Below are 20,436 nucleotides of genomic sequence, written 5' to 3' on the forward strand. Positions count from 1 at the left end.
ATTTGTTTCTGTAATGTTGAAAAGTTTCCATTAGAAGCCCTACCCCACACTTTCTTTGTTTAAACAAAGTCTTTTCTTAACTCTTTCCACTTTAAAGAAGCCATTCAATTTTGGAGTTTTCTTTGATAGGAATTCTACAACAAATGCCTCTCTCTCATTATCAGGAGTCATGTTTCAGTAGCATAAATCCGCTCTATATTATACTCCAGATTATAATGGGTGTTGGCTTTTGGGTATCAAACTATATTGTGTTTCATACACATCTCCATGCACCCAGGCAGTAAGGAAAGGCTACACCGGTGTTTATAAATCCTAGTAGAAGGTCGAACAAAAGTTCAAGCAAGTGGTTTGTTCAATCTAGTAAGTTATCTAATAGGGATGCAGGAATTTTATTTGCTATTTTAAAAAATAAGAATGTAAGAGATGAAAGGACTGAAAGTATGACATGGACAAACATTTACTTTATTTGAAAAATCATCTGAGGTATGAATTCCTAATAATTTTAGGGGAGTGCCTATTCACCAAATGAATTTTACAGTACTCTGCCATGTACATTATTTCCTTACTAAACTGAAAATAGAAGCTTCTATCTAGTGTGGTTATTTTTTTTAAGTGAGCCTGAGGCTGAACAGCTCTGAACTAGCAGTGCACATGATCAGGAGGCAGCAATTATTTTCTGACTTGAAGGAAAAATTGCATGCATGTTCTTACAAGCTGAGACATCCCAATTCAGTGACACAGAAACCTCTATCATTCCACTGCAATACAAAGCAATAGTGGAAGTGCAAGCCAGATGGTGGTGGCTATGTGAAAAGTTATTTGACTTTAGCAGGGTATAGACCCTGGACTTGAGAAAAGCAGACTTCACCTCACTCAGGAACTGATGGGCAGGATCCCCTGGGAAGCCAGTCTGAACGGGGGAGGAGTACAGGAAAGCTGGTTGTACTTTAAAGAAACCTTACTGAGAGCACTGGAATAAACCATCATGATGCACAGGAAGATTTGCAAGTTTGGCAGAAAACCAGCTTGGCTTAGGAGGGAACTCTTCAATGAACTAAAACACAAAAAGGAAGCTTACAAGAAGTGGAAATTTGGACAAACAACTAGGAAGGCGTATAAGAGCATTGCTCGGGCTTGCAGGGATGAAGGCAGGAAGCCCAAAGTGCAATTAGAGTTGCAGCTAGCAAGGGACGTGAAGGGTAACAAGAAGGGACTGGACGAGTATGTTAGCAACGAGGAAGATGAGGGAAAATGTGGGTATATTAATGAATGGGGAAGGCAGGCTTGTGACAGAGGATGCAGAAAAGGCTGAAGTATTTAATGTCTTTTTCACCTCAGTCTTCACAGGAAGGTAAGCTCCAGATCACTGCACCTGGCAGCAGAGTTTGGGGAGGAGGTGAGCAGCCAACAGTGGGAAAATAACAGGTTAGGGACTATTTAGAAAATGTAGACATGTACAAGTCTATGGGGACAAATGGGATGCATGCAAGGGTGCTGAGGGAGTTGGCCAATATGATTGCAGAGCCACTAACCATCATCTTCAAAAACCCATGGTGATTGGGATGAGTCCCAGATGATTGGAAAAGGACAAATATAATACCCATACTTAGGAAAGAAGGAGGATCCAGGGAACTACAGACCATCTCAGTCCCTGGAAAAATCATGCAGTAGTTCCTCAAGGAATCCATTCCTAAGCACTTGGAGGGGAAGGTGGTGTTTAGGAGCAACATGGATTTACCAAGGGCAAGTCATGCCGGACCAACCTGATTGTTTTCTGTGATGAGATGACTGTGTCTCTGTGGATGCAGAAAGAGAAGAGGATGGATATACTTCAATTTTAGCAAGGCTTTTGGTACAGTGTCCCACAGGATTCTCATAAGCAAGTTAAGGAATTATGAGTTGGATAAATGGACTGTAAGGTGGATAGAAAACTGGCTGGATAGGCTTAGAGTGTAGTAGTCAATGGCTCAATGTCTAGCTGGCAGCTGATATCAAGTGGAGTGCCCCAGGAGTTGGTCTAGGGGCTAATTTTGTTCAATATTTGCATCAACAGCATGGAAGATGGGATGGAGTGCACCTTCAACAAGTTTGCAGTTCACACTAAGCTTGGGGAGAGTAGTAGACATGCTGGAGGGTAGAGCTAGGATCCAGACAGACCTCATCAAATTGGAGGATTGGACCAAAAGAAATCCCATGACGTTCAATCAGGGCAAGTGCAAAGTCCTGCACTTAGGATAGAACAATCCCATGCACTGTTACGGCTGGGGACCATCTGGCTTAGCAGCAGCTCTGCACAAAAAGATGTGGGAGTTACAGTGGACAATAAGCTGAATATGAGCCAACAGTGTGGCCTTGTAGCAAGAAGGCTAACTGCATCCTTGGCTGCATTAGTAGGAGTGTTGCCAGCAGATCGAGGGAAGTGATTATTCCCCTCTATTCAGCACTGGTGAGACCACATCTGGAGTACCATGTCCAGATGTGGGCCCCCCACTACAGAAAGGATGTGGAAAAATTAGAGGGAGTGCAGCAGAGGGCAACAAAAATGGTTAGTGGGCTGGGGCACAACTTGTGAGAAGAGGATGAGGGAACTGGGTTCATTTAATCTGAAGAAGAGAAGACTCAGAGGTGATTTAATAGCAGCCTTCAACTATCTGAAGGGTGGTTATAAAGAGGAAGGGGCTAGACTAGTCCCAGTGGTGGCAGATGACAGAACAAAAAGCAATGGTCTCAAGATGCAGTAAGGGAGTTTAAGTTAGATAACAGGAAGAATTTTCTCATAAGGAGGGTAGTAAAGCATTGGAACAGGTTACTGAGACAGGTCGTGGAATCTCCATCCTTGGAGGTTTCTAAGACCTGACTAGACAAAGTCTTGGCTGGGGTGATCTAGTTGGGGGTGGTACTTGATGATCTTTTGAGGTCCCTTCCAACCTTAGTTTTCTATCATTCTATGATTCTCCTTCGTATTTTAAAATGGCTTTTGTATTTTCTTTACTATAGTGTTGTCAGGTATGATTGCTTTGCAAAGGCTGAGCCAGTTTTCATTTTAGCAGGGGCATTAATCTTATTTCATAAAAGAATCCCAATAAAATGGTAACTAAAACACAGGACCAGACTTTGGGCACTATTTGAGCCTTTCATCTTGATTTTAAATTAGAAATGGTTCAGAAATTTCTGTTGCAAAGTGACCCTTTTGTGTGTGTGCAGTTGGAGAGGGGTAGGTTGTTTGTCTTGGGAGGGTTGCACCCTCTTATTTAACTTTGCAAGACAGAAGTGATGCACCAGGAAAGCCTTGCATAGAGCCTGCCATCACAGTGAATGGCCAAACCCTCCAGGCAGTGGACAAATTCACCTATCTTGGCAGTACACTGTCACGTGCAGTTCACATCAATGATGAAACCAATGCCAGAATTGCTACAGCAAGCATGGCCTTCAGCAGACTACATGCAAATGTGTGAGAACACAGAGACATCAATCAACAAACAAAACTGGTTTGGTTTAACTTTGCAAGAAGATTAAAATGCTCTGGGACTTGTGCCTGTTGCTCTCATGTGCTCAATAAAGCAGAATTAGTTATTCATAGAAGTGTTAATCTAAGTCAGAGGTTGTCAACCAGGGGTATGCGTACCCCTAGGGGTATTTAAAAGGGTATAGGGGGTACATGGAACTTCGCGTATGCACATGCACCCGCAGTGCAGCACACAGGCAGCCAGGGATGCAGCCCAGACACGTGGAGAGCAGCCGGGTCAGGCAGTTAAGTTTGTTATTGAGGCAGAGGGAGGTGCTGGCTTCACAGGGTGAGGTGCAAGACTGAGCCACATGGGGGAGCAGCTCCCGCCACTACGCGTACCCTGGGGGGGAACGGGGGGAGGCGTGCCCCTGGATCTGAATATGGGACAAGGCAGGCTGGGGCCGGGGCAGCACCGGGCTGTTCCTGGCGGGGGTGTAGGGCCAGGCTGCACTGGGAGTAGGGCTTGGCGGGGGGAGGGGGATTGCTATGGCAAATTTTGGGGTGGTTGTAGCCCCCGCATAACTCCCCTCCCAGTGCTGCCACCACCTGTCCCAAGTGCATCCCAGGGTGCATGGGGCAGCACCACATGCACCCAAAAGGGGTACACTTGTTAAAAAAGGTTGAAAACCCCTTATCTAAGCCATTATTTCTATTGATTAACTTACCTCATAACTGAGAAGAAATGGGTCAAGCCAAATGCATTGCCTTTAGCAGTGATGTCATGCAGTACAACTGCCTAGGATAAAACTTTCTTTTCAAGTATAGAGCTCTGCAACTAAGCAGAAAGTTCACAGAGCTGAACTTAAGGAGAATGAGAGTTTGTCTCTCCTGTGGCCTGTACTTTACACTCAACAAGCACTCTCTCTCCCTTATGGAGTAGAGCCGTGAACCCTAATTTATTAGAAAGCAGTCTAGAATGAGCTGCCATGGGTTTAAATGGAGAGAAAAGAAAGCCTTTTTTTTTTTTTTAGGTCTGTGATTGCACGTATGCGTAAATGAGAGCAGAATTAGAAGAGAGAACTTCCAAAGTAAAAATGAAAAAAATAAATAAACTATGCACGTGTTTATATTTTCCAAAATCTGAGCACCTCTACAAAACCCATGACAGATAGTTTCATTTTATAGACTCAGCTGTCCACATCACCATAGGTTTCAATTGCACTCTTGGCAGCTGGAGAGAGGAAACCACAAACTGAGCACACCTAGAACCATGACTTCCTCCAGGCTAAAGATCCAGGGTATAAACAGACGTCTCAAAACAAAGCAGATCAGCTGTGTTGGGATGTGTCCCAGCACACTTCATCTACTTTATTGGTTGAAACAGACATTGTCCATTGTCCTGCAGGGTTAGGCTCTGCAATTCCTGTGGAATTACACCTGGGGTGCACCTCTGCAAATGTGGGAACCCTGTGTTTCCCCACCAGCAGAAGAGCATTTGTGTAGTCACTGGGCATGCCCTACAGTCAAAGAAACTGGGATTTCCCCATTTGCAGAGATGTGCCCCAAGCGGTATTCCCTGAGCTTATGTCTCTGCAAGTGGGAAAACCTGGGCAGGCACTCCCAGGTGCTCTTGGGCTTCCGGGGTCCAATCCTGCATCCCCTGGGAATGGGAATTCCTAAGAAACACAGGAACGGGGCAGCTGGAGAGCGTGAGCAGCTCCAAGCTGCCTGAGCTCTCTAACCTTAAAGCAAATAGATGTCTGCAACAAAATGGTGGCACAAATTCATCGCATCTGTATTGTGGCCACAAATTTTGGGAATTTGTGGTACAATAAGTGACATGGACATCTATTTTTGTGCCACCATAAAAAGGTGTTATGAATGCACAGAGGCAACATCTGTATGCATCCCAAATCAAGCTCAGTACTGAGACTGTGTAAACTAGTGGAGGGGACTGCAACAGACCTGCCTTGGCTGTATTTTTTCTGTAGACTGGTACAGTGTTGGGAACCAGGACATGGGTTCCAAGGGTAAAGGGCCCATATTAAGGACCAAAGTCTGAAATAAACCAAGGTTAGGAGCCAAGAAATCTGCCATGATTAAAACTAGTACCAGGATTTTAACATTAAGATTGGGTCAGGAACTGGACTCAGGGGTCAAGCCAGGGTCAGAAACCAGGATGAAAAACTGAAATCAAAAGCCAGGACTCATGGGTCAAGGTCTGGGGCAGGAGTTGGGGACCACAGCAAGAATTCAGGGCAAGGTAAGCACAGAGATCACAGCAGAAGTTGAGGCTGAGGCATGTCAGGGACTAGAGCTTGGGTCGGGAGGGGTAGAATGGAACAATGCAGGAAACCTGACAGGAGCCAGGATTCAAAAGCAGAGATAAGGGAGGAGCTGTAAGCTGTGGATCAGCCAAAGGTCAACAAAGCATGCCTAGTTTATATCCTAAGGCTTGACTTCCTGCAGCCAGTATGGTAATTGGTGCAGCTGGTCCCAGTCAGACAGCTCCTGTCAGATGTTGAGCTTGGGGCAAGTCCTTATCCTAACAGAGGATTTAATTCTCCAGGCCTCGCTTTCTGACATACTGCACAATTATAATTAGTTCGTGTAGCATTTTCTTTCCACCAATCCAACAGTCTGTACAAATGTAACCAGACGCTATAGACAAGCATAACACTTGTACTGATATCAAAGGGCACTGATATACATTGTGATGTAGCAGTTGCATCCTATGCGTTGCAGCTGTCCAAGGGTAGCAAAACTGTTGCATCTTTAATCTGTTTCATTCTGAGTAAAGTCAAAGTGACAGCTAGCTTGTATCACTCCACAGACAGGTGTGTCTGTAACATCATAACAGCTGGTGTGCACTCCCAAGTGGCAGCTCCCCTTCAACTTTTAAAGCAGCCAATAGTATGTTTGTTGCTACATTAATTATCATTACCATATCTCATGCAGACAGCGAGTGCTGGAGTTTTAGGGAGCCCCAGACTCATCCTTCCTGGGGGTTTGACCCTGGTGGCACTTTCTAGAGGCTGCTCCACCATGAGCAGTCCCACCACAGTGACCCCAGACTCCAGTAGGGTACAGTTTTTGGTCATACCCAGGACTGTTCTCTAAATGCTAAATCTGAGTCTGATATGCAACAGAGTATGGACCATTTCTCTTCAGCTTGTGACAGCTTTGGTCTCACAATCAACACTAAGAAGACAGAAGTGATGCACCAGCCTGTGCCAGGAAAGCCTTACATAGAGCCTACCATCACTGTGAATGGCCTACCCCTCCAGGCTGTGGATAAATTCACCTGTCTTGGCAGTACACTGTCACATGTAGTTCACATCAATGATGAAACCAATGCCAGAACTGCTAAAGCAAGCATGGCCTTCAGCAGACTCCATGCAAATGTGTGGGAGCACAGAGGCATTAATCAACATCTGAAGGTCTACAAAGCCATTATGTTGCCAGTCCTGATGTATGCATATGAAACCTAGATAGTGTACAGATGCCATGCTATGAAGCTGAACCACTTTCACATGGGATGTCTGAGGAAGCTGATGCGGATAAGATGGCAAGACAAGATCCCAGACACTGAAGTTCTTGCTTGGGCAGGCATCCCAAACATCCACACTCTGATGAAATCACAGTTGAGATGGGCAGGCCATGTCACCAGGATGTCAGATGAGCAACTGCCAAAGAAGGTCTTTTATGGTGAACTAAAGGAGGGAAGGTGCTGTCAAGGAGGTCAGAAGAAGGACTCCCTCAAGTCATCCCTGAAACATTTCAACATTGACCCAAAGTCCTGGAAAGATCTTGCTCATAATTGTTCTGCTTGGCAAAGCCTCATCCATACTGGAGCTACCATCTATGCCTAGAGAAGAACTGCTAAGGCAGAGCAGAAGTGCAAACAGCGCAAATCTCGCAGCAACCCAAAGCAGTGTCTCTTGCTCAGTGTGCTGTAGACAGTTCAAAGCACAAATTGGCCTGATCAGCCATTTGTGTGTCCACAGAAACCAAACAAAACCAAAAGGTGATGTTATGGTCATCTTCAAATTTGAAGGATGAACAACAACAACAAAATATCATGCAGGAAATAATTAGTCTCAGAAGTGAAATAACTCAACAAAGATCACACTGGCTGCATCTACACAGGATATTTGTTCTGCAGTAGCTCGTTAGTACTGTGCAGTAGGACTCTGCGAAGCTTCAGTAGCTGATTCAATTTGGAGGAGATTTGGCTCGATTCAGGGACCGAATCTCTGAATCTGAATCAAATTGGGAGAACAAGTAAAAGCTCTGAATTGATTTGAAGCCTCCGAATCAATTCGGAAAAGCTTCAAAAAAAGATTCAGCCATAGACTAAATAGGCAGCTGACAGCTGCCTCCAGCTGTTAAGTCTGTTGGGGTTGAGGGAAGGGGGAGTGAAGGAGCATGGGGGGGAGGGAGGCATTGGGGCTGGGGTTATGACAAGCTGCCCAGCCAAGGTGGGGGGCGTGTTACTTGGGGAGGGGGGCAGAGGGGCATGGGTTGCTGGCACCGCTCGCTCCAGACAGAAGGGAGTAAGTGGCAGTGGGGCATAGCCCCCACTCCCAATGCTGCCAGGCCTGCATCCTGCACCACCCCGCACCAGCTGGCAAGTGGTGGCAAGGCAGAGCCCCTGCTCCCAGTGCTGATGAAGGCATGGTAGCAGTGGAAGTGGGGGCTATGCCCTGCTGTGGCCCGGAGCAACCCAAGCCTGCATCACGCCCAGCCCCCACACCAGCTTGACAAGTGGCAGCATGGCATGGCCCCCACACCTCCCCACACTGGGGCAAAGGCAGGCACAGCCGGACAAGCCATGGGAGAAGCGCACCATGGCTGCACTGCCCGGCCCCATCCCCCACCTGCCCCACACTCACTGGCTGCAGTGGCCACAATTGGGGCCTCTGGGCCCTCGTGGTAGAGCCCCCCTGAGCAGTGGTGGGCAGTGAATATCGCCCCCCCCACACTTGGCACCTGCACGGCAGCTGCCCCATGGCATGGGTGCAGTACAGCTCGGCAGGGTGCCATGTGCTCTCTGGGACTGGGCCAGCTCCACCTGTCAGCTAGAGCTCCTGGTTCAATTCCCCAGCTCTCTGAACATTCCTCCAGCTCTTCCCAGGAGGTGCAGCCCCCAGATCTGCATGCAGGGTTTCAGCAGGCTGCTGCTGTCAGCTGGGGAAATAGCCAAGAAATGCCACCATCACCAGCTGGCAGCGGCAGCTTACTGTCAGCCCGCATCATCCAGGGGCCTGCACCCCCTGGGAAGAGCTGGAGGAAAGATCGGGGAGCTGGGGAATTGAACTGGGAACTGGGGGAATGTTCAGATACCTGAACTGGGGGAATTGAAGTGAGGGCTGGGGGAATGTTCAGGTATCTGAACATTTCCCCCAGCCCTCGGTTCAAGTTGCCTGGGTAAATAAGATACAGAGAGGTTAGCTTCCCAAAGTCATACAGTGTGTGCATGAAACTGAACTAGGAATTTTCTGAATTTTCTTCCTCTGAATCCTGTCTACTAACCACTGCACTCTGCATCTGTTAATCTTTGAAAATGTATTAGTGTAAATAGCTTTACTTGCATGAATTCTCACAATGGCTATGAAACCTGGATTATTATTTTTCAGCTGAAGAAACTGAGGCAATGGCTCATGGAAAAGCACATGGAGTCAGAATCAGGATTAAATCTCCACAGCTCCTGACTGAGTTCAGTCACCTTCACACCATACTACCTTAGCCTTGTTACTTAACGCAAAGTTTGAACTATGCCTACAGCTTGGAGCACAGAACAGAGAATAAAGAACAGAGTAGGTTTATCCAGTGGCCTTTCAGCCCTGACATTGGTTCCATACATGGTTTTGGTTCAAAATACGATGTATGTAATGTATTTGTGCAGAACTACTGACAAGATCCCTGTTAGCAGTTCATAAGCATCAGTAGCATGACTGAGTAGTAGCTAAAACTCAGGTTACTTATAAAGAAGCATGAATAAATCCAGTAAATAAACTATGAAAAATATACCAAAGAAACGATTATTATTCCACTGAAATATGCTTTGATGCAGCTCTTACCATCCTGAGTCATTAGACTGTAATGCAATAGACTGAAGACAAGAGCTTCCTATAGGAAGACAGCAGTGTGTCCAAACTGCTTAGAAACTTTTCTAGATCATACCTGTTTATGACCACCTTAATTAACTACTTAGATTTTAGTCTGCCCTGTTTGTGCAGAGATTTCCCTGAATCTCCAAGCTCCAACTTGGAAGGTTAGTCAGTATAATTAGGATCTTCTCATTGGCCAGTAGTTGTAATTGCAATAATACTAGGGATGATTTTTGACTCTGTCCTTAAGAAGCTTACAATCTGATACATGCCCAATGTTGTCTTTTAGGTGGTATAGACTTGGGGCTGTATGCTATGTCTCTAAATCTGCAGAAGTCAGGTGGAAGACTGGTGTGGGCATAGTCTACAGTGGAAGTCCCCTATAACAAAACACAGAGTTAAAGCTTTCCTTATTCTAATAAAGCCCTTTGTTTAATATTGAAAGAGAGAAACTTTTTCCTGTCATTCTTTACTATTGTCAAATGGTTTGCAAACTCGTTCACCATCCAGGTCAAGCTCAATGTAACCCAAACATTAGACTAGAAATTCTTCAATTCTGAAATAGAACCATAACTGGTTCTCAGGTCAGAATTTTTTTATTTTTTTTTTGGCATTTCTGGTACCAGAACTCATAAGACTGCTGTCCTCATTGGGTGGCTTTGGATAAATCACTTCCCCTCTCTGAGACTCAGTTTTCACATCTGTACAATGGGCACAATGCTACTACAGTTTTATAAAGTACCGTGAGTTCAACTGATGAAAAAGACTATGGCCTTTCTAAGATTGTTACCCTTAGGTCATACTTCAACCTAAATCATGCTTGAGGCATTTCACTCTAGTCCTAATGGACAAGTGTTCATTGTAACACAAAGTTTAGCAGTAATTGGCAGAGAAAATAAGGGCTCAGACTGCACTTCTTTCTCTTGGATGTGGCTCCTTCAGATCAGAGTTGAAACATGGTGATGGTGCCAGGTTCTCAAGTTATACAGATAAACAGAGTGTCAATCCAATATTTTCATCAGCCATAAATTAGCAGACAGATTTTTTTGTGTTGTTTCAAGTTGGTCTGGTTCTATCTGAATACAGCTGTTCTTTCTACTCTACAGATTTCAGGCAGCTGAGGAGAATGAGTTTCTTTAAGGAAAGAACTGTGACATTTTTTATTTTGGTATGTTTATTTCTACTGGGCTTTTTCTTTTTTAAAAAATGAAAAATATTTCCTTCATAATTTGCAAACCTTTATGTCAGATAATGAAAAGATCAGGACATCTCAGGCTATTTCAAGTGTAGCCAATGAGCCGTGGGGTGCTGGGGAAGGTTTTACGCATGTCCATACACTTCTTGTCAATGAAGAAGGAGTTTGCCTTCACAGAAACGTCATGTTCCAGTCTTGATTTGTTAAGGACCAACAGCTGAAGAGTATCCTGGGCATCTCGAAGGCGTTGCTTCAGGGTCTGTAATGTGTCACCTATAGTAAAAACTTCATTGACGAGTCTGAAAAAGGAGGGGACAAGTTATCCAAATGCTTTTAAAACAAGCCCTTTCCATCACCTTCTCTGGATGGTGCATGAGTTGGATTCTTTTCCACAATATTTACAGGATTTGAATTTTAATAAAATCATAAAGATGAACTGAACAAGTGAGGGAAAAAAATGTCTTCCTTGCCAAATGTGTTTATGTAGCACCTTGTGGACAAGGTTGACATCCTGCTACCATTGCCCCTTCAATGTCAAACTTGGCTCTCATACTTTGATATAGTTAATGATGCAAATTTTCCTTTTCCATCACTGCTCCGCATGTAATGCCAGGAACAACATTACAAAGTCAAATTCCTATTTGCTGGTTTTGTAGCGTACTTCTGAGATGGATGTTAGCAAAGCATGTTGGTGCAGACATGCATATTGATATACCCATAAATGATCTGGGTAGGTGGTTGTGCTAAGTGTTTATGTATTCTGGCCCATCCCTAAGTGGAACGCTTCTTGCTCTGCTGTTGCTGAAGCAGCATACTAGTGAAGGCAAAGCTAACCCTTGCATTTCCCTGAGCTGCAACAGAGTCACTAGGCTTGTAGCTCTGAAGTAGAGCTTTCCTATGCACTGTCAATGGCCAGATGTGTTCCAATGCCCTGTATTTTCTTTACACAGGATGATCGTACAATGCTTCTCTTGCTCTTACTGAGATTCTAATAGTTTCACTCAAACCATAAATTGTCCCGGGTCTTATTGAGAAGTCTATAAAATTCTGAAACTTGGGCCAAATTACAGTATAATCTAACTTTCCTGGGTGCATCCAGACAACCATGTTTATGGGGGATGTGGCGCTGTAAACACATTTGCAGCGTCATATACCACACAGTCTAATGTTCTCCGCACTGCAGGGGCATGCTACCTGAGTGTGTGCCAGTCCATTTTTTTCCATAGTTTTTTTTTTTTTTTGCCCCCTGGATATCCAGGGGGCAAAAAAAAATGCAGAAAAAAAACCCGAAGCAGTGCACACTTGGGAAGTATGCACTGCTAAAAAGCAGAGCCAGGCCACTTGAAGATGTGCTGTGGCTGCCCGCCTTGCAGGATCACTGTGGCTGCAGCTCTGGGAAGCCTCCAGGACCCCAGGTAAGGCTACTGGGGCCAGCATAGTGCTGGTCCCAGCCTCCCCTATGCCACCCAAGGCAACTTGCCATGCACAAAAGCGTACATGACATGGGCATTCCCTAGGGACAAGAAGCAGCAGTGCAAGGAGCACCACAGCTACTTGTCCCCAGGGAACCAAACATCCCCACACATCTGGATCCGCCCCTAGGACTGTTTTGGTTCATATTACGACAGTACAAGGACACTAATGCAGCTGTGTCTGGTTCCCTTATGAATGTTTTGCATTGCTCAAGTCTCAATCTGCTTGACTTTGTTTAAAAAAAAAAAAAAAAAGAGCATGGGCCACTCAGTATTTCTTCCAGTGCCTCAAGTGTATTACTGTTTTCATAGTTGGTAAAATGACAGCTTCCATTTTTTCAGGATCCCCTTTAATTTGCTGTTTTGGAATATTTCCAGTTGATATGGTAAAGTGAAGTGTAGAACAAAGCTAAACTTTGCTTACTTGTTTTCTTTTTGAATCCCTCAGCCATATAGTTGGCAGCACACAAAGTCAGAGAATCAGTGCCAACATCAGAACTTCCTTTTAAATAACAACAAACCGAGATAACATTTACAGGCTAAAAAAAAAGTGGTTGATGGGATATTCTCTTCCCATACCTACTACTTTTGAATTTTTGGATTGAACTGTCTCTTGCTTTTAACCACAGGAGATAAATAGACCTTACAAATTATTCCAAAAGCATCAGTTCTTAAGGAATGCAAATATTGAATGATTTTGCATTAGCCAGAGGGGAGGTTATTACTTTAGTTCTATGCACCCCAGCCAAAACTTTTGGATTCAAAACTGGGTTCAGATTTCAAATTCTCAAGCTCTGTCAGTTTTCCTTAAGATCCATCTCTGATTGCGATTATAATGGACAAACCCACAAAAGATTCAAAGGTTTGGATTGACTGAGTGCCCAAAATTTGTGTTTGTCAGGCAATATATATGTTTCAGTCAGGCAAAATTGGCTTAAATCGGAGTTTTGCCTGAACCAAGGACTTTCTGATTTGTCTCTGTGTTTGTATGAGCTAGGAGTAGGGGGCACAAATCTGCAACAGTACCTAAGACGGATCCTTTTTTGGATCTCTAGCATCCCTACCGTTACTGATTGTGAAAAACTGAAGTGACAAAATACCATTTAAAGCACTGCAGTAATGACAGTGAGGAAAATAATTTTGGGGAATGTCTTAAAAAGACAGAAAGTGTGGATAGTATATTGGGTGGAGAAGCAACGAAACATGGGGTGTTCATCTGGAATGTAGAAAACATCATGATTTTAATGGACTTGCCCTCACTTTAGAACTTCTTTTATTCCAGTTTAGACACAGGACCAAATTCATGGACTAGGGACAGACATTCAAAAAGCCTGAGCCTGAATTGATGCAATCTTTGCAGGTTTGTCTAACCTGCCTAGGCTAAATCACTTTGTAACTGTGCAGACATCCCAGAAATGCAGGCACATGCCTGCAGTTGCTCAGGCAAAAGCCAGGGGGTGCTACAGCAGCCTTTCCTTCCCTTCCACAGTGCTGAGCTGAGGGGGACATAGCCAGGCCCCAACAGGATTAGGGAGGGGCTCCCCCGCCCCTTGACAACACAGCATTTATCAACTCTGTTACCAGCATTTATCACCCCATCAGGAAACAGCCTCTCTCCTTCTTAAACAAAGAAGGAATGGAGGGACATTACCAGATGTACTGTTGATTAACTCCAAAAAGCCCTAAGCTGACACTGCTGTCCACCACAGCATGGACTGTAGCCAGCATGTGGTCTGCTAGCTAATGCTGTGTATCTGTGTAAGGCAGAGGGGACAGGGGATCCCTGCTTAGCAGGGAGTGGTGAGGGGAAGAGGGGGAGCAGGGGGAAGCCAGGTAGCCACTGCTGTGCCTGCAAGTCTCTGCCGGAGCTGCAGCCAGGGAGCAGAGGGGAGGGGCCAGCCCTGCTGTGGAGCAGAGGGCCCAACCTGGTTTTTCTTAAAGCAGCAAGGGGTCTGGGACAGATATTGCATAAACCAGTTTGACCCAAATCAGTTAAGTCTGATAATACATTCAACCAGGTTTATCTCAAACCAGTCTCAGCCATTTTCAAACCAGTTTATGTGCACTGAACATCTGTACCGTTACAGGATTAAACCAGTTTCTGATCACTTTAACTGGTTTATGTATAATATCTGTCCCTAGCCATGGGGCTTACAATTTTTCCTAATTTTGAGCAGGTAAGAAAGCCTATTATAACTCTACATCTCCTTTTTCTACTCCCTTTCCAAACCAGAAAGCTTATATTTTCCTCCATAGCTTTTGCCTTGGACATTTATTATATTAAAAGCAATGTACTCTGGCATCTTTTTCACAGTATTATACAGGAATTAAATTACTAAAAACAGATTTCACATCAGCCTCAGAAATGACTAATCCATGTGCATACACCAAACAAATTTACTGAACATATTCCAGTCTCCAAAATATTTTCATATTGGTCTTGAGTTTGATTCACCCAGAACATAAAAGTTCATCTCAGTTTCTTTAAATCAAAAACAGGCATATCCTGCATAACACTGTAACCATGTTTGAAATGACTACAGTTATAACTTCACAATGTTTAAAATCAAGTTGTGATAGAAGCAAGCAGCCTCTCACCTGAGTCTTAGGCTTTATATATATGCAAAAGTTGTAGCTCTACCTCTATCAGCAGAGCTAAAGTAGCACACATTCTATAGTATGGACAGAGTTGTATCTCAGATAAGTAGGGCCTGGTTTAAATCGCAGTTTCACATTTTTCATGAAAATCACAAAATTAAGTGATTTTTTTTTTTCCCAAAAAAAGTGTGATTTGCAATGAAATGCCACAATATGGCTGCTTGCTGGAGAGTTCCCCAATAAGTGGACATATATCATGGCATTTAATTGCAACAAGATTGCTGCTGCAGGGTGGGGAAAGCAATCCCTAGCCAGCAGCAAAAGCCTAGCAGCCCAGGGGAGGGTGTAAAAGGGACAAGAGGGAAGAGAGAGCTTAGAAATGGGTAATGGAGGGGCTGTTTGCTCCTCTAGGCAGGAAAACTGGGGCACAGGTGATTGGGGGCACCTGAAGGCTCCCTTGGCAGACAGCCCTGGCACTGGATAGGGGAGGGGCTATTTGCTGCTCCAGGTGGGAAAACTGGAGCTGCTTTGCAAGGTGGCCCTGGCACCAGGTAAATGAGGGGCTCTTTGGTCCTCCTGGAGGGAAAACTGGGGTGTTGGGGGTGGGAGAAGAGCATACACGCACAGAGGAGCAAACAGCCTGCACCCTACCTGGTGCCAGGGCCATCTGCCAAGGCAGACCCCAGGTGCCCCCAACTCCCCACACCCCAGTACCCCCACCCCTCCCCCCAGAGAAGCAAATAGCTCCCCCCCCTACCAGGGTCAGGGCCATCTCCAGTGAGGTGTGAGGAGTCATGGGCTTTTCAGCAGTGATTAGAGGCTTTTGGAGCAAGGCCTCTGCTGCTGCAATTAAACCTGCCCCCTTAGCCAATCAGGGGTTTGGGGGGGTAGGGGGCAGCCATGATCTGGGCACCAAAATGGTAGCCCCCCACCACAACTGGGCCACAATATTAGTGAGCTGAGCCCATGATTTAAAACAGGCCCTACAGATAAGTGATTATAATAATACATTTTATTCACATATGGAAAGTGGAATAGTTTATCCTCCTATGGGAAATAGAATAAACTATAATGGTTTAAGACACCTGCACACCAGTATGACTAAACCTATTGGATTTATACCAGCCTAAATATTTGGGCTAAAAATTGCACCTCTAACCAAAACAGTTATCCTGGTATGAAAACAGTACATAAACCAAGCATAAATTACTTCAGCAGATGTCAGATAACCTATGGGCCAGTTGAGGAGCCTCAGAAACCATTTGAATTTTGTTCTCTGCATCTGTCACACTTACGTCCCTATGGTCTCAGTTCAGCAAAGCACTTCAGCGTGTTCTCAATTTTCTGGACCTCAATGAGGCTTCAGTCTGTGGTTGAACTGAGACCTGTAGCTATAGCTGTGGAGTGTCACTGCATTCTTGGTGCTGTCAAGAACACAAAGGACATGGCCCCTACACAAACGTTTTATATTTTAATTCAGAAATGCAGAGATTTGATGACTGGCTGGAGGTTAATCCAAAGAGCTCAGACTTTTTGGAGGGGAGGGAAGGAAGATGATAAATAGTTTTGTATACTGGACCTAAATTGACAGGTTTTGAAAAAATTGTATGTGTAAGGAATTGTTTTAAAAGAAGAGAAACTGATCAAAGGTAAAGAACCTTCCATGTGTAAGGAGATAGTGTAGAAAAAAGCATGACAGAAGAACAGTTATGGAAGGGACCTTCCAGAGTATCTAGGGGAAGAGAAAGCATAGGTAGTGGGATCCTACCAACTTAAATATAATAAATGCCAGATCACTATTAGAGCTGTAAGCTCTCTTGGTCATCAGTTGAGGCCTCAAAGCAAAGGTACCACTTGAGTTATAACTTAGTGTTTAGGGCCACCTGATTTATTTTATTTTATTTTTTTATTTTTTTATATGAAGAAATCCAAATCTGGCTGATCCTGAGCACTGAGACTTGTAATTTATTTAAGCATTTAATACAAATGGGATATGTGGGATGTGAAACCTGCAAAAAAGAAAACTATTACTGTGAGAGAAGGGGCTCACTGTCTCAAAAGCGAGCACCAGTGGCAATGCGTAGGGGGTGCACGTGCACCCCCTGAAAGTGCAAGTGCACCTCCTGACTGGCTGCACTTGCCGCTCAAGCAATGGGCAGGGAGGGCAGGCAGAAGCACCAGTGCCTCCCTGCCCCGTGAGCGCCAGCCAGGGAGTGGAAGTGCCATAGCACTCCTGAAAGCGACCATGGCCACTTTGGGAAGCAGCTGTGGGGGGAGCCCCTGCCCCCCATCGATAAGATTGGCTGCAGGGGGACCCCCCCCAGTCACTGACTCCCCTGACGAAGGTGGCACCAGTCACCCATGGCCAGCACACCACCCTCCCGCAATGGAATCTGTATGGCTCCTAAAGATGAAACAGTCTAATATGTGAACATGCCCAGAAGAAATTTCAAAGCCAGCCATAAAGCTGTCTGCCTAAGAAGGCACATGCAGGCACATGGAAAATATATCATATTCAACAGTTTATGGTTCCCTGAGTTTGAGGGAAAACTGCAAAGGTGATAACGTAATGAACTGCAGGTCACTAACATCATTTTTTAATACTGATTTGATGTGATAGAATACAGTTAAGAAAATGAACATAAACCCATGACCAGCACTGATTGCCTCACCCTCTAGGAAGGTACTATATCCAGCAGGGGTGTCATATACTTAGCTGTGGGCCAGCTCTGTCCCACGGTGCCACTCTATCCAGCCTGAGGAGTGGCCTGCCATAGAATCAGGAGCCCTCAGGCCCTGACGGACATGGCATTCAATGGGAGGAGGGTGAACAAGAGCATTCAGCCCCAGTCATCCTCCAGCCACTTTGCCCATCGGCACTGCTGTCACACGCACTGGTGCCAGAGCTGGAGCTGCTGCTGTGGCGTAGGGCACAAGGGAAGAGCTGAAGCTGCCAGCACAGCTTCCTTGTTCCTGGGCTGGATCCAGACCACAGGAAGCCCTGTGTTCTGAATCTGACCCACAAAGAGCCCTGCAATCTGATTCCAGCCCAGAGCACAAGGTGAGTTGACACCCCTGATGTATACTATTTGTATATCACACATATATCTCAGTTCTTTTTGAAGTGGGGCCCTGTTTGTTTTCTAGAGATCAAAATAAAACTGTTAAGCAAATCTGCCAAATTATTTCTGTTGGAGTCTGATGTTCCTTCTGTGTGCTGGAGGAACATTGTGGGTAGCATCACAGTGCTCCTTGAGGAAATCCGAACTTAATATAATCTTGAAGGTGACATTTATGTTTTCCTATGTTGGCAAGATTCAACTGTAAACTGACTTTTGCACAGAGGTGATATGCTCCAAATGAGCAGAAGGGAGAAGAACTTGAACTGTTTGATAAGCTTCTAGAGAAGGAGAGGTGGTTTCTCTCGTTGCACATAGTATTGTAACAGAAACCTACCATCCACAATAGAAAGTCAATTTGTGCATGAAACTGTTCATTCAAACTGTATGCAGTTGGTGTCAGCTCTCCAAAAAGTGATCTTAGAGTAGTAACACTATTGTTTAGCAGCACTGAAAAATTACTTCAGAATATAGAGGGGTCATGCTTACGTGTAATTAAGTTTTAGATGGGAACCTGAACACTGTATCTCCTAACTGATGTGGTAGGGGGACAACACACGTTTTGGCTCATTGATTTCATTTGCTCCTGTTTGGCCTCAATTTTATTTCTTTCTTCTAGGATTTACAATTTTAATCAGATGTCACCCTGTAATTAACATAATTCTAATCTTGACATGTGTGATTTCTCTTATGATGGGCTCTGCAGTCATTAAAATATCTCATAATTAATTCATCTGAAATTTACTTCTTGAACTATCCCCTGAGGGGTAGCAAACCCATGCATATACTTACTTAAACTGAGGGATGTCACAGCAAAGTTCTATGTTGGGTCGTCTTGTTCTTCCCTCCAGGCGGGTCTGAGCCACTTTCAGTGGACATTCCTTGGCCATTATAGATCTTTCCAGCAACATAATTGTATTTTCTATCTGGAAGATTTCTTGAAGTGTCTAAATAAAAAAGAGCATTTTTATGGGCCTCACCACAAATTTAATCAAAATTCTCTGCTTCTGCTCTTCCCTACTTCAGCTTACATAAAATAGCACTTATCTTAAACCCACAGTGAGTAGGTAAAGTAGCCCAACACGCAGGCAGCAGCTTCCATAAAACAGTGGAAACATCCCACGGTTTCCAAAAGTACTAACCAACAGTAGGTATGAGTCACAACGTAGGAATATTGTTCCTTACATCTGAGTAAAGAAACTCAATAACAGGAACACTAAGCTTGGAACAAAGACATTGTATTCATAGGAGTGTAGAAAAATGCTGTACAGGAACACAGTATATCAAAATCTTGAGTAAAGGTCACCAAGCATTCAGGTGTAAATGCTGTTGCTAAAGTAGGCTCTAAACTAAGAATCTTATTTCTTTCCTTTTCTTTCTCCTTATATTCCCTACAGCTGATATAATCTTACTCCACTAATTACAGGACCAGTTATGCAACTTTGAGAAACTGAGCCATGAAATTTGCACTGTAGTCTCAGTCCCTTTCAATTAGCTGGAATGAACCAGCTGGAATGAATCCAGAGCAAACTGGATGCTCATCTTGCTGGGATCCTATGAACCCAGCTGACTTCCTGCCCTTTGGGCAGGGGGCTGGACTCGATGATCTTCCGAGGTCCCTTCCAGCCCTAATGTCTATGAAATCTATGAACCCCTATGCAACCTATGATCAGAGCACCCTTGAAGCTTTATGCTTTATATCATAGTAGAAGTTACTGCTGAATTAACCTAACTAGTTATCAGAATCCATGTTGATATTTAAGGCAGGCAACTCCTAATCTTAACCATCTATTTTCTGGTATGTCATTTTGTTGTTATCTGCTAGCAAATCCCTAATTTAAGGCAACAAAGTGTATTTTGTCTGTTTTGCTTTGGTACTGAAGGTAACTATGCTATTTCTTCAGATGGATACTCAATAACACTTAACCAAAGAAATTTCAGGCGGGGGTCCTTATAATTATATCTCTGAAAACTAGTTCACTTATTGCAGACATTCCTAGGAATCCCACATTAAGTCCATGAGATAATAATAAGCCATGTCCCTCCCATTGCAAAATTGAGTATTGATGACAAAACGGAGTTTTAAATTCCTTTAACTGGTTCCCTACCCTTCTCCTGCTTAGACAGAAATGGAGCATGCAACTTTTCTGGAAAACAATGTCCAACAATATTATCCTGTATATCATCAGTTTCAAAAGATGACTTTATTAGGAACTAATGTGTTGTAGAACTTCTCCAGTCTCTCCCCACATCAAAAAGATGCTTCTTGAACAGTGAGTATACCAAGGATGTGTAAAATCCCAGACAAGCTGCTACTGTCATTCAAAGCTTACATATACTTCCTTATTTCCAGTTGTGTGGCGGTGTCAAATAGCCTAAAACAGTGACCCAGTATGGCCTCACTGAAGCTGCTGCATACTCCAAATCTTTCAGCAGTCTATTGCAAGGACACTGAATCACGGGTAATTTTTTTTTCACACTGGAGCTGAAT

At 44.3% G+C, this 20,436-nt stretch overlaps 1 protein-coding gene across 1 annotated transcript in view; it reads right to left on the reverse strand.

Annotated features, from left to right (window-relative positions):
* Window positions 1-10,739: 10,739 nt before the first annotated feature.
* TEKT5 (tektin 5) overlaps window positions 10,740-20,436 on the reverse strand; it is a 40,362-nt gene continuing 30,665 nt past the window's right edge. Inside the window, exons 6-7 of the mRNA XM_019494605.2 lie at window positions 18,738-18,892; window positions 10,740-11,055 (exon numbers count right to left, since the gene is read on the reverse strand). Coding sequence (XP_019350150.1) covers window positions 10,842-11,055; window positions 18,738-18,892 — 369 coding nt within the window. The 3' untranslated portion in view covers window positions 10,740-10,841. The remainder of the gene's footprint in view (window positions 11,056-18,737; window positions 18,893-20,436) is intronic.

The sequence above is a fragment of the Alligator mississippiensis genome, chromosome 13, assembly GCF_030867095.1.
Source record: "Alligator mississippiensis isolate rAllMis1 chromosome 13, rAllMis1, whole genome shotgun sequence".
NCBI lineage: Eukaryota > Metazoa > Chordata > Crocodylia > Alligatoridae > Alligator > Alligator mississippiensis.